Source organism: Sceloporus occidentalis, unplaced genomic scaffold, assembly GCF_023333645.1.
Source record: "Sceloporus occidentalis isolate IW3139 unplaced genomic scaffold, rSceOcc1.0.p SCAF_4, whole genome shotgun sequence".
NCBI lineage: Eukaryota > Metazoa > Chordata > Lepidosauria > Squamata > Phrynosomatidae > Sceloporus > Sceloporus occidentalis.
Window position 1 is genome coordinate 104,671,511 of NW_028316984.1, and position 14,169 is coordinate 104,685,679.

At 41.5% G+C, this 14,169-nt stretch overlaps 1 protein-coding gene across 9 annotated transcripts in view; it reads right to left on the reverse strand.

Moving 5' to 3' along the window:
* Nucleotides 1-14,169, reverse strand: part of DENND5A (DENN domain containing 5A) — a 96,220-nt gene that overhangs the window by 14,337 nt on the left and 67,714 nt on the right. For all 9 annotated transcript variants that reach the window (XM_089521143.1, XM_089521141.1, XM_089521147.1 and 6 more), the window contains 3 exons: nt 14,077-14,161; nt 5,631-5,715; nt 2,847-2,975 (listed from right to left, as the gene is read on the reverse strand). In XM_089521143.1, coding sequence (XP_089377269.1) covers nt 2,847-2,975; nt 5,631-5,715; nt 14,077-14,161 — 299 coding nt within the window. The remainder of the gene's footprint in view (nt 1-2,846; nt 2,976-5,630; nt 5,716-14,076; nt 14,162-14,169) is intronic.

The window sequence follows — 14,169 nt, forward strand, 5'->3', positions numbered from 1 at the left end:
AACACCTCTCTAGGAATCTCTAGGTCCTCCAATGCAACTCTGTGGTCAACATCTGCCAGACATTGACCACAGAATTGTGCTAGAGGAGCTACAAATGCCTAAACAAGTGTTCTCTCTAGGAATTTCTAGGTTCTTCAGTGTGACTTTTGGTTAAAGTTGACCACAGAGTTGTGCTGGAGGATCAAGATATTCCTAGATAGAACATATTAACAAAATCCATGAATAATCAAATCCGCAAAAGTCAAAACTGCAAATGTGGAGGGACGAGTGCATACTCAATATTAGTTTGAGGGGATGCAAACGTTTCCACTGTATGTTACCGTACCTAAGTAATTTATGTACTATACCCAATATTTGCCACATCTAAAGGAAACAAATATAAATTTGTTTCTGTATATATCTTTACTATATATATTTTTAGCATTCAAAATCATCATTACTATTTAATACCACATGATGTTTTTCATTTAAAAAATCTTTATATTATGCATTGTTTTGAGTAAAAGCTGTTCTTTAAAAAATTAACTAATTTGGAAAGAGAAAACACTTCAGGGTGCTTTTGTGTTCAAAAATTCCCTTGAGGACAGGGAACAGTTGGAAAATATTTCCTTTTTGTATTTCTGGATCATCACATCCTGGGAAGGAAAGGAGATGGCTGTAATTAAGTCACTGGGATTTCACTGCTCTGCACAAATTAGTATTTCCTCCCTTTAATTACACCATTCCCCCTCTTTGCTTATACTTGAAATAATGGGTTATTCCAGATTTTCCCGACTGGAACATATCAGCAATGGTTTCTTTAGAACTGGCTGTAACTGATTCAGTATATTATCCTGCAAAGTATAAATTTATCCTGCAGGATAAATTCAGTATGTTATCCTGAAAAGCCATGTGTAATAGATGAGGCCCCTGCAGACAGTTGGATTCTACAATCCTTGTTAGCATCACAGCCAAACACGAAAAGCTATCCAGTGGTGTAAGAAGGGCAATTTTGTGTTCTTTATGCCTTGCTAAACAGTTTGTACTTTAGCCTGAAGGGTACAGAAGTGGGTAGAAACAGATCAGGAGAGTAAGATCAGTTAGGAACATGCTGGTACTGTTCTCATATCTGTGAAGTCAAAGGCTTTCATGGCTGACATCCATAGTTTTTTGTGGATTTTTTGGGCTATGTGGCCATGTTCTAGAAGAGTTTCTTCTAGAACATGGCCACATAGCCCGAACATGGCCACATAGCCCGAAAAACCCACAAAAAACTATGTTCTCATATCTATTAAGATGGGTGATTTGTCATGTTGGACAGCTCAGTTTCCTTTGTTTAGTTTTGCCCTATATAATCTTAGGGATACATTTTCCAATCGTCCTGCCCAGGGGTCCTGATATTTTGCCTTAGAGATCTGTAGTATTGGCCTTGGTAGTCAGGGTAGAATGAGTTGTTTAAGGGCTCAGTTATAATACCTGCTGTAAGGGGATGCTGGAACCCATCAGGGAAAATATTGTAATGCCTTCCTCTAATGTAGACTGATTTACCACCAATAAAGCTTATCTTACAGGAGTGATGTGTATCAGTTTTTTGTTGTTGGTTTTTTGCATCAAATGAAGCTTTGTGGAAGACTGAAATGTAGCCACTTCCAGTTAAGATCTTGACATAACATTTATGTACAATCTAGGTAATGACTCCCAGTTAGTACACGCAGCTGAGAAGTTGTGTGGGCTAGACAGTATCAAGATAATAAAAACATGCAAAGCTAGAGATGGCTGAGAAATTTGTTTAGTTTGCAATCTAATGTCTATTATCCAAATTTGCTCCACAGAGGATGTGGAACAAATTTAAGAGTGGAAATCCAACAAACAGAGCAAAATTTACTTTAATGGAGTCACCTTTTCCTACCTGAGGCCAATTTTGCTGCTCTGGTATTCTGGAGAATGGAAAAACAACTTGCAAATTGTGTACAACAAAATACCTTAACTCAAATACTGCTTCTGCATTTATAATTCTACATTATAGCATTAAAGCATACACTAAGGACATTTCTGTTTCTTTTAATCATATTTACATCCTATCTCCCCGCCAATGTTGTTCAAATAGCAACAAAAGCAGGATTATATCACATTTAACCATATGATTTTTTTTAAAGTACATATGGTTGATTTAACAACCCAGCAAAAAAGACATCTTTATTTTGCAGGCAACTTGTTTTACTTTTAAATGTTTCATTCTGAACATTCTGAGCACAATACCTCATCAATTTGTTGTGCCACACAATATGTGAGTTTTACTTCATACAATATAGTACATTTAAAATCTTCTCTGTTTCAAGTTTACTCTGTTCTTCAAACAGCTACTAGACAGTCACTACCTCTTAAGAATGTGCGTTGTTTATCTATAGCAGAGGTGGGGCATCTTAAACCTCCAGAAAACTTTGGGAGGCCAAACACACAGCAAAAAAAAAAAAAAAGTTTTTGCCTCAAATGTCCCCAATGCCTTCTAGGGGCTGTGGGAGGTATTTTTTGTCATGTTTTTTAGGCCCCTTTTTTTCAAAACAGGAAGCGACCAATGTCACTTTGTCACTTCCATTTTTAAATGCCCCAAGGGAGGCAAAAATTTGGCAGAAATGCCCCAAACCCCCAAATGCATTTAAGGACAAAAAACTGTTGAGCCTTGGAGCCCTAAGGGCCACAAAAACAACACTGGAGGGCCACATGCAATTCGCAGGCCACACTTTGCTCAGCCCTGATCTATAGCTTTGCTGAAGATTACAATTCTGTTTTAAAAGAAAAACAAAACAAAACAAAAACCACCTGAATTCTACAAAGGTAAATTTCATGGAAGATTAAACTTAACTTACTTTGTAAGTTCATGATCAGAAAGAAGATGTTTCAGGTGCCTGGAAAGTAATTTCTTCTCCATGGAGAGCCGGACCCAAGCTCTAGCCTTACCAACATCTGTTTTTATCTCACTAATATTCTGGATATGTCTGAAATGTAGAATAAGAACAGATTATAGTCTTATCATTTTACCCTTCATTGAACTAGGTACTTAACAGGTTAAGGAAAACAATTCTAACACTTTTGTGAGATAAATTCCTTGACTACCTGTATTATTGTTAAAGAAGACTGCAAGGAGCAAAAGAAGCATTTATTTTTGTAGCCCACCACAGAATGCAATGTGTGTGCTATCTTATTGGAAATGTTTTTATTAAATAATCACTGGGGGACCTTGTGCAAGTCACACACTCTCAGCCTCAGAAAACCCCATGACTGAGTTGCCATAAGGTCACCATAAGTCAGAAACAATTTGAAGGCACATACATCAATAACAATCTTTGTTCAAGCCAATGTACAAAGCTAAGAAAAAATAAATAAAAATAAATAAATAAATATAGCAGCCCCTTCCCTTACGTGGAGGATCCGTTCCAGATCCCACCCCACAGAAGGGGAAATCCGCATATGCTCGTGACCCATTGCAAACATGGCTCGGGGCAGTCATTTCTTTAAATGTCTCACAGCTTCCGCATAAGCTGGAAGCCGCATATAGTGTGCCCACGTATGGCACGGCCGCACTGTAATAATAATAATACTTTTATACAACACTAAAAATATAATAAATGTGATGGTGCAGCCACACATATTTTGTTCACATGTCTAAACCATACGAGAGCAGCAAAACAAAGCTCTCATTGCTTCCCTACCTTATGTCTCTGTATCCCAACCAGCTTTCTCACTAGCCTAACCCTCTTTTAGTATCAAAGTTGGACTGCCTAATAGTTTCTTGCAGAAAAGGTGGAGTTTTAAGAAAAGTGAGTTTTACTAACAAACAATAAAATACAATAATATCTAAAATCAAAATAAAATTTAAATTCCATTAGGTAATTAAAAAAAAACAACAACTGGAACTGCATTTGGCATGGTTCACCTAACAGCCTCTAAAATTTTCCTACTTTCCCTATCTAACAAAAGGGTTTGTAGCCTCACAAAGGATGGAGAAATCCTGGATCTCAAAGGAAGTGCCTTTTTGTGTTGCAAACAGAATTTAAATTTTATTTCCTGGACTTTTAAAATGCTTTGTCTCCCAGTACCAGGTGGCCAGAAGGAGGAGTGACCTGCCTGCAAGGATATCCCTCCATAAATTAAGAACATCAACAAGATCTTGACAAAATGCAGCCCTCTGACTAAGATCATAAAGGAAAAAAAATTCCCTCCTGTATGATTTTTAACACCTTTGCCTGATGGAGCTTTGAAAGCTTACAGCGGGTATTTTGTGCATTTTGGTTGACCTAATAAGGTATCATTGTTTTGTGGATTTTGGTTGTTACTGTACTTTGCTATATGGCCAGCATGGCTACCCCTGGATATGTTAACAAATAATAGTAATATAAAGATACTGCAAGATGGGGCACAGTATGAAAAACTGTGGGTTGCTTAAATGAGATGGCCCTATCCCATGCTAAATGATGCATCTTTACTTGCCAGTTTTTAGAACTTGCTGCTCAGTTTAAAGTCAGAGGTCCTTTCACACTACACATTTATAGGACTATAATTCTACTATAACTGTCATGGTCCCATGCTATGGAATCCTTGGATGTGTAGTTTATGGAGGGGTAGTTAGAATTCTCAGCCAGAGAATTCAAACCCCAGGATTCCACAGGGTACAGTCACGACAATTAAAGTGGAATCATAGTGCTATAACTCTGTAGTGTAAAAGGGCCCAGGGATTGAAGAAACTGAGACAATGTGCATTAAGACTCAGGAGATGGTATCAGGCTGCACAGCCTTATAGCCCTACTATGAGTTGCCTGCTCAGGCTTAACACTGAAACTTTGTTCTCTCTGATAGAACAAACTATCTACAAATTCAATGAAAACTGCATAATCTCATATGTTATTCTCACTCCTTGCTAAAGATGCTGAATTGAAGTTACTTAAGTCTTCCAGATGAGCATAAATTTCACTGAAATTTAACAGTAAAAAGTGAGGAAATCTAAATGCTAAAAATGTCACCTTTTATTTTCTTGATGATGCTTTTAAAATAATTTTAGATCTTGCAAATTACAGAAGCAGCAGCATTTAACAAACCTATACAAAATTCCTGCTCCCTGGAAAGGAAAAAAAGTGAGACAGGGATGCAGCATGAAGTTCATTCATTTCATCTTATTAAACTAAACTTTAATCATCCAAATGCCGAACATATGTATGTGTACGTTCACACGTGTGCCTATCTCTTGCAGAGTTGCCTATAAAGGTTAATAGTTAAACAGCTTAATACATCTGATCCCATATAGCGCATTTTGGCCAAATTCATGCTTTGGTTTTCCATTCTGAACCAGTATGTATCCTTGTTTCTGCAAAATGAGATGACTGCAATGCCTTATTTTTCGTTATATTTTTTTTTAAAAAAAAGATCACATCGCTGATTTTTTTCTCTCTCTCAACACTCAATTATGTACTAGGAACTAAATCCCGTGAACACATCGGGTCATAATTTTGAGAGATGTTTAAGATTTTATTGCAAACATCAACTCAGGAGAAAGATGTTAGTTTTAAAAAGCATACAGGAACTATTTAAAAATCTAGGTATCCTAAAAATTTGAGTGAAGCATCCATACAATTCTTAAGGGTTTGATAAAATTTAACCTCATGTCTTGGATGAGAGATACTCTTAAAGGCGACATTGCTGGGCTGGCATCTGACTTCCTTCGTTCTGTATCTAGAAGAATTCCTACAATAAAGATATAAAATATTCTGTGTTAGTGCTTAATAATGTAATTGCTTTAATTTCTAACAACATTTTAACAACATATTTAGTCACTAAACTGAGATTTAGGCTCTCCACAAACTCTCAGGTGAACCTACTTGGAGTCTTCATTTGTGAGTGGTGCCCCATCTTGTAGTTCCACCAGAGACAGACATTCATTTGTTGGAAAGAAGAAAAAGCCATTTGTGGCACCCAGGCTACAGCATTATCCCTTTGGTGAGATGTCTATGGCTTCTATGTAGCTTGCTTAGGAACACAAGAAGCTACTTTATCCAAACTTAAGACCATATAGCCAGTATCATCAGCTCTGACCATCAACAGCTTTTCAATGTTTGACGCCGGTTCTTTCCTAGGCTCTGCCTGGAGATCCCTGGTATTACTTGGTGGTCTCCCTTCCAAATATTAACTAGACTGAACTCTGCTTAGCTTCTGAGATGAACAGGCCTTTTTATAAAATTAATACCTTTCAAAGCAGGGTTAGGCAACTTCTCAGGCTTGGGTGACTCCACTAGAAACCAGAAGAGGCCACACATTACCACTGTCCCACTGTCATCATTGTTTCAGTGGCCAAAAATCCCAGGAATTCTGTTCAGAAAAGTGATTTATGTGGAGCATTTACCTTGTGCCCCATTAGAATCACACTTCTGGTAAAAAATCTATTTAGGCCCCTGCACAGTCAAACCTGCCATTTAATTTTCACACACACACACACACACTCTCTCTCTCGCTCTCTCTCTTATCCTCCTTTTTGTGCGACATGCAGGAGATGATGGGAAAGGCTACAGAGAATGAGAGAAGAGGTAGCAGGTTGAGCAAGGAAGGAGCAAAGAGAAGCTGGAGTTGGAAGAAAAGTCAGGGCAAAAAGATCACTTTGATGTGGAACAGGCACAGAGGTGAATGAATAAGCCCAAGGCAAGATCAGATTCGGTAATGGACTGGATGAGGGAAAACCGACTCAAGCTGAATCCAGGTAAGATGGAGGTACTTGCTATAGGAACCCCGAATCCATGAATGGAGTTGTGTCAGCCAGTTCTGGATGGGGTCACACTTCCCCTGAAGGATTCTGTTCGCAGCTTGGGGGTGCTTCTTGACTCGTCGCTCCAACTGACAGCTCAGGTGGATGCGACAGTCAGGATCGCCTGCTATCACCTTCGTTTGATACGCCAACTGCGCCCCTTCCTGGAGCCGAGGGACCTCGAAACAGTAGTACATGCACTGGTAACCTCTCGATTGGACTTCTGTAATGCGCTCTACTTGGGGCTACCCTTGTGCCAAGTTCGGAAACTTCAGCTGGTACAAAATATGGCTGCCAGATTGATCACGGGAACTTCTAGGAATGACCATATAACACTGGTCTTGAAGTCCCTGCACTGGCTGCCTATTAGTTTCCGGGCAAAGTACAAGGTGTTGGTGATTACCTTTAAAGCCCTACATGGCTTGGGCCCAGAGTACTTGAGAGAACGCCTTCTTCCCTATTGTCCGTCCCGCACACTAAGGTCCTCTGGAAGAAATCTACTACAGCCAAAAAAATCTAGGCTAACATCTGTCTCCCAGAGGGCCTTCTCTACTACTGCTCCTAAACTATGGAACGACCTGCTGGAGGAGATCCGTCACATTTCCACTCTAGCAGCTTTTAAGAAAGCACTCAAGACGGATCTCTTCCGGCAGGCCTTTCCAACTTAGTTACCCTCCCCAGATATAGAGATATTTGTCCCCTCATCCGTCTATTTCCCCCCGCCAATGTTTCTGTTCAATGTTTTTAATGTTTTAAATGTTTTAATATTATTACTGTTTAATTCTGTTTTAGTACTGGGAATGGGGTGGTGGTGGTAGGTCTAGGGATTGATTTTTTAACTCTATTGTAATTTGTTGTATTTTATTGTTGTAACCCGCCCGGATTCTTCGTGATTGGGCGGGCTAGAAATAAATCTATTATTATTATTATTAGGCCAGAACAAAAAGATGTGTGATTATTATTATTATTATTATTATTAACCTTTATTTATGAAGCGCTGTAAATTTACACAGCGCTGTACATGCAATCTTTTTAGTTAGACGGTTCCCTGCCCTCAGGCTTACAATCTAAAAAGACATGACACAGAAGGAGAAGGGAGTGGTGACGGGAAAGGGTAAGAGGTCCAGCAGTTCCTCTCAACCTCCGAGGCCTGGACCAAGGCAGATGGACAGGAGGGAGGGTTTGGCTTCAAAATGGAAGGTTAATCATTATCCAGGGAAAATACATACTCACAAGTAGGATAATACATATACAGTACATAGCAATACAGGAAATGGATCGATAAACAGTCAACAGCAGAACATCAGATAGTAAGTGACAATTATGCGATGCCTGGGAAGGCTTCTCTGAACAGGATGGTTTTCAACTCCGTTTTGAAGCTGGTTAAAGAAGTGATGACTCTTGCTTGTGGAGGAAGAAGGTTCCAGGAGTGAGGGGCAGCAAATGAAAAGGGGCGAATCCGGGATGGGGCAGAGGAAATCCTGGGCTGAGACAGGAACCCTTGACTACCAGAACGGAGGGCCCAAGTGGGAAGGTGAGGAGAAAGAAGGTCTGATAAGTAAGGAGGGGCCAGTCCATGGAGGGCTTTGAATGTCGACAGCAGGAGCTTATACTGAATGCGGAAAGGGAGAGGGAGCCAGTGAAGGGATGCCAACACAGGAGAGATGTGGTCAGAGCGGTGGGTGGAAGTGATAATGCGTGCAGCTGAATGCTGGACAGAGATTAAAGGACGGAGGTGAGAAAGAGGAAGCCCAGCCAGGAGGACATTACAGTAATCAAGTCGTGAGATCACTAGGGCATGGACCAGGATCTTGGCAGTAGAGGCGGAGAGATATGGTCGGATTTTGGCAATATTGTACAAAAAGAATCTACAAGCCTTGGCTGTGGTCTGGATCTGAGGGATACACGACAGAGAAGAGTCAAAGATAAAGCCAAGACTGCGGGCTTGCTGGACTGGTTGAATGGAAATGATGTCCACAGAGACAGAAAAGGAGTGTTGAAGGTTGGGCTTAGGAGGAAAGACAAGAAGCTCCGTCTTGGACATGTTGAGCTTCAAACGCTGATGGCGCATCCACTGTGAAACAGCTGTAAGGCAAGACGAGACTTGCTGTTCAAGCCTTGGAGAAAGGTCAGGGGCAGAAAGATACAGCTGGGTGTCATCGGCATACAGATGGTAGGAAAAACCAAAAGAGCTGATGAGTTTTCCTAAGGACAGTGTGTAGAGAGAAAACAGAAGGGGACCCAGAACAGAGCCCTGGGGAACTCCAAAAGATAAGGGAACAGGAGATGAAGTCTGACCACCTGCAACTACTGCAAAAGATCTGCCAGACAAATAAGATCTAAACCAGTCGAGAACAGAGTCTGAGAACCCAAGGTCAGAGAGTATGTCAATTAGGAGACAGTGATCAACAGTGTCAAAGGCTGCAGACAGATCGAGAAGAATGAGAACAGAGTAAAGGCCATTAGCCTTGGCCTGTAAAAGGTCATTCGAGATCTTTGTGAGAGCTGTCTCTGTGGAATGCCTTGGGCGGAAACCAGACTGATAGGGATCAAGGATGGAGTTGGTTTCAAGAAACTTAAGACAGCGCGAATAAACAACCCGTTCCAAAACCTTAGAAAGAAAAGGAAGAAGAGAAATCGGACGATAGCTAGACAAAGAGGAGGGGTCAAGAGAAGGTTTTTTCAGAATTGGGGAAATGAGAGCATGTTTGAAGTCCGAAGGGAAGGAGCCTGTAGAGAGAGAGAGATTGAAGATATGGAGAAGCGAGGGCAGAAAGGAGGGAGCTATAGAGATTAGAAGACGAGTAGGAATAGGATCAAGAGGACAGGTAGCAGGTTTGGAAGAGTTCAGAAGTGTAGAGAGTTCATCCAAGGAGGCAGGAGGAAAGACAGAAAATTTGTTAGGCGAAGGCGATAGAAGATTACGAGCAGAAGAAGAATCAGGAGGGACTATCTCAGAGCGAATAGTGGTAATCTTAGAGATGAAATAGTTAGCAAAGTCATTAGGAGAGAAAGATGAAGAGACAGGAGGAGAGGGAGGTTTAAGCAAAGAGTTGAAGGTGGAGAACAAACGCTGCGGGCACCTCTCATTGGCAGAGATCAATGATTTGTAATAATTCTGTTTAGCCATAGATAGGGCGCATGAGAAGGACGAAAGAACAAATTTGAAATGGATAAAATCAGCCCACTCTTTGGACTTTCTCCAAAGACGTTCGGCCGCTCTAGAGCAGGACCGGAGAAACTTAATGTTGGGGGTAAGCCAGGGCTGAGGTCTAGTCTTGGAGGAAGAAGTGCGTACAGAGACAGGGGCAAGATGGTCAAGAGTCGAGGAAAGAGTGGAGTTAAATAAAGACATTGCTGAATCAGCAGAATCCCCGAGATTTAGGGAAGAGAGAGATGAATCCAGGGTCAGACCAAGATGGTTAGAGTCGACAGATTGAAGATCACGAAAAAGGCGTTGAATAGTATGGTGAGGAGGAGGAGTATAAGTGAGAGCAAAGAAGATTAAATGATGGTCAGATAGTGGAAAGTCAAGTGCCAGGTAGTCAGAAATGGCACAGTTTGCAGCAAGAACTAGGTCAAGACAGTGACCAAGAGAATGAGTTGAAGAGTTGGAATGTGGTTGGAGGCCAAAAGAATCTAGCAGAGAGTTTAAAGCGAGATGTTGTAGGGTTATTGGAATCATCAACGTGGATATTGAAGTCACCTAAGATCAGAGTGGAGACTGAATCTGAAAGGAAGAATGTCAGCCATGATTCAAAGTCAGATAGGAACTGGGTGGCAGAACCAGGAGGGCGATAGATGACTGCAACCCGGAGCTGTAGAGGAGAAAAGAGTCTAATAGGATGAAACTCAAAGGAAGAGAAATGATAGCTGGGGGGAAAAGATAGAACTTGAAACTGGCAGGAGTTAGATAGCAAGATACCAACCCCTCCTCCTCGACCCTCAGGACGGCTTGTGTGCGTGAAGGAGAGACCGCCAAAAGAAAGGGCAGCGGAGGTTGCAGTATCATGGGCTGGGAGCCAGGTTTCTGTGAGAGCAAGGAGGTTAAAGGATTTAGAGAGAAAGAGGTCATGAATTGCTGTTGCTTTAGGGGCAACAGAGCGGCAGTTCCAGAGGGAACAGAGGAAGGGAAGCAGGGAGACAGGGAGAGGCCGAATGGGGATCAGGTTAGGAGAAATGTGGCGAGCCATGGGAAGGATGGGGTTCACAGAGAAAAGAAAGAGGTGAAGCTGGCTTTACAATTAAAGGTCAACAACAACAATAATAATAATGACAAAAACAATAATAATATAGCCAGCTCAGGCCTTCTGGGTAGGAGTCCGATGACTGAAGGTTGTTCAACCCTGGCTAGGAAAGAGATGGAGGGACAACCGGGGGGGGGGGGGGGGAAATAAAGAACAGCCAGGAAAAACTGAGTACCAAACAGAGAACAGGGCAGGCAGATGAAACCTGTATGCCTGGCCTCTTAAAGCATTACTAGACTCCACCAGATATTTTTCACCACATCTTACTTTGTGCTATATTGTACCTGATACTATTATCCCTAACAGACCTTTGATTTTTAACCATGGTTTTAAGAAATTACGAAATGGGAATTATGTAGACTCAGCTACCTCTTTGTACAAGAACAACAGAATGAAATCTGTGTATAAATTCTATGACCAAATATCTAACAATATTTGCTGGATATTTTTATTCTTATTTTGTAAGCATCCTTAACCTTAATCAAAGAAAGAGATGGGCCTCTGTAGTGAAAAACAGTTATTCCTAGTGGGCTCAAAAAGTGCTCTGACCTTTTTCTATCAACATATACAGAAACACAGGCGGGTTACAGACGGGCAGGGGAAGACGTCTTGAAGATGTCTTCCCCTGAATACGGAGCCTCCAGACCGCCCGCCCCGGGGGCGTGGCTAAGGTGGATGGGGTTTCCACACTGGGGGCAGTGAAGACGCCTCACCTGGGGCCATTTCTTACCCGCAGCTTCCATACCGCCGTCTCGCAGGACGCTGCAAAGAGAGAGGCAGCTTCCGCACGGGCTTTTTTTTTCTTTTACCGGCTGGCGGATGCGCAGCTGTGCGGCTGCACCAGTCAGCACCAGCGGCAGAAAGCGTATGTGCACATTTAAAGCGCCCAGGCCCCTTTAAACTTTTTCCCCCGCCCTACCCAAGAACAAAGGTGGCCTCCTGCCAGCTGGTGATCAGCTGGTGCTGGCATCCTTGTCCGCTTGTGCGTTGCCAGTGTCACCAGCATCATGGATGCCTCCTCTCCTTTGGTCCCCGCGCTCTTGCTGAATCTGCAATGCACAGCCACAGCTGTCACCGCTGCAACCGCTGTCCCCCTGCCATCCCCCATCACCTCCCTTGTACATATGTAAATATTTAAAGTTTTAGCGTTTTTTTATTGTTAGGTGAAAATGGTGCAGGAATGTGTGTAGGGGTTCACTTTAAATTCCAAACTTTCCCTTATCACTTTCTCCAGCCAAAACATCCGCCGGCAAAACTTACAACTTCCCTCGATTCTAGCAACGCAGGTGCACATGCAGCTCTAGGGTTAGGGTTACGAGCATTAAAATAGAATGCAGCTGTGCCGCAGCTTCCACAGCTGCATGGCATCTGACACTGCAATTAAAGCCTGACTGCAAACAGCGCATGTCCCGGGACCCCGACTCATTATGCGACGCAGCAGACACGGAGCTTTTAAATGGGCAACTTAAATTAGCGGCGTGACAATTCTGGCGTACTGGTGCAGCAGCTTATATACGGAGATGCGCATGTATGCCGCTTATCAAAAAGAAGCGGAAAAAAGCGGCACCTTTTTAATGCCGCTTCTTCCCGCTTGGGGCGTGCAGGCGGCGTGTTCATGACGACATTCAGGTAAGGGCCGTCTAAAGGCTACACCTTCATGACGTCATGAGCACACTCCTTTTTGCCCATCTGTAACCCGCTTATGTTTTCTGTTCCACCATGACCTAGTAACTAACACACTCTAGTGTGATAGAAAAAACAGGACAGGGTTAGACAAATAAAGCCTAAACCACTTCTCAGTAATGTTCATTATTCTGTATGGGACAATGTAAACAAGTTGCAAATAAAAATACATAAAGGCATAAAGGGGACACAGATGCCTCTCCATTAACCCTGGGACTGGCTCACAAGGAGTAAGAAGCAGGTTTAACCTCTAATGCATTTGTGTCCCTTGTGTTACTTTTTCTGATATAAACAACCTTTATTCTTTATTTTTATTATTTTATTATATATATTTATATAATGAGAGCCATTAGGGCTGAAGGGCGGGATATAAATACCTAAATAAATAAATAAATAAATATTCTAGTTTTACTTCAAGTGATATTCAGGCTATATCTAAGTGTAAAACCCTCTAAATGACTGTAATGCATGCCTTTAGATAAAGTGAAGTATTGACTTCAGAAAGAATAAGATAGTCAGGACAAAAGTTATACACACTTTCAACAAGAAGCTTCCATCAACAATCAGCACAAAAATATACTTGCTCACCTATAACACACTCACTATAACACACATTCACTGCTTTGCACCCACATATATTAGACATCATAATGACAGGGCCTGTTGGGAGTAGTACATTCTAGAGAATGCTGTTGATAATGCATTTGGAAGTTCAGTGAACTCTAGCTATGCTTTGCTTGTTCAGTTTCCAACAAATGTTTTTTTTAAAAAACCCTATAAATATAGCCTTTTACCTAAGCCCATACATATTATCTTCTAATACTGCAGTAAAGACACTTCAAAATTTTGCTGGTGAAAGAACTTGGCAAAACAGGCTAAAATGTTTATTTTAATCATTTGACAATCAGGATCTCTGTCAGAGTGGACTATTTTTCATTTAAGATATTGATAGTAAATGGAATAATTCTAACCATTAGTCAGTAATATCAGAGAGCCAGCATGGTGTGGTGGTTTGAGCACAAGAGTATGACTCTGGAGACCAGGGTCCGAATCCCTGCTCAGCCATGGAAATCCAATGGGTGACCTTGGGCAAGTCTCATCCTCAGAGGAGGTCAAAGTCAAATCTCCTCTGAATAGATTTTACCAAGAAAACCCTGTGATAGGTTCTCCTTAAGGCTGCCATATGTCAGAAGTGACTTGAAGGCACACAACAACAACCAAGTAATATTCCTCTAGAAGAGAGTTCTAGCTCTCAAAATGGATCAGCATTCTAGTTATTTTGTATTTCAGTAACTCTTTTATGTATTTTGCTTCACTGTTTGCCATTTTCATCTTCCAAATAGCAATGCTGCTAATAAACTTTATAAAAACTCACTATACCTGAGGTACTGAAGCTGCCGGATGTAGGCTTTCTCTGCCTATTTTCTTGGTAATGTAACAAATGTGACCACAAAGCAGATTTCCCCTAAGATG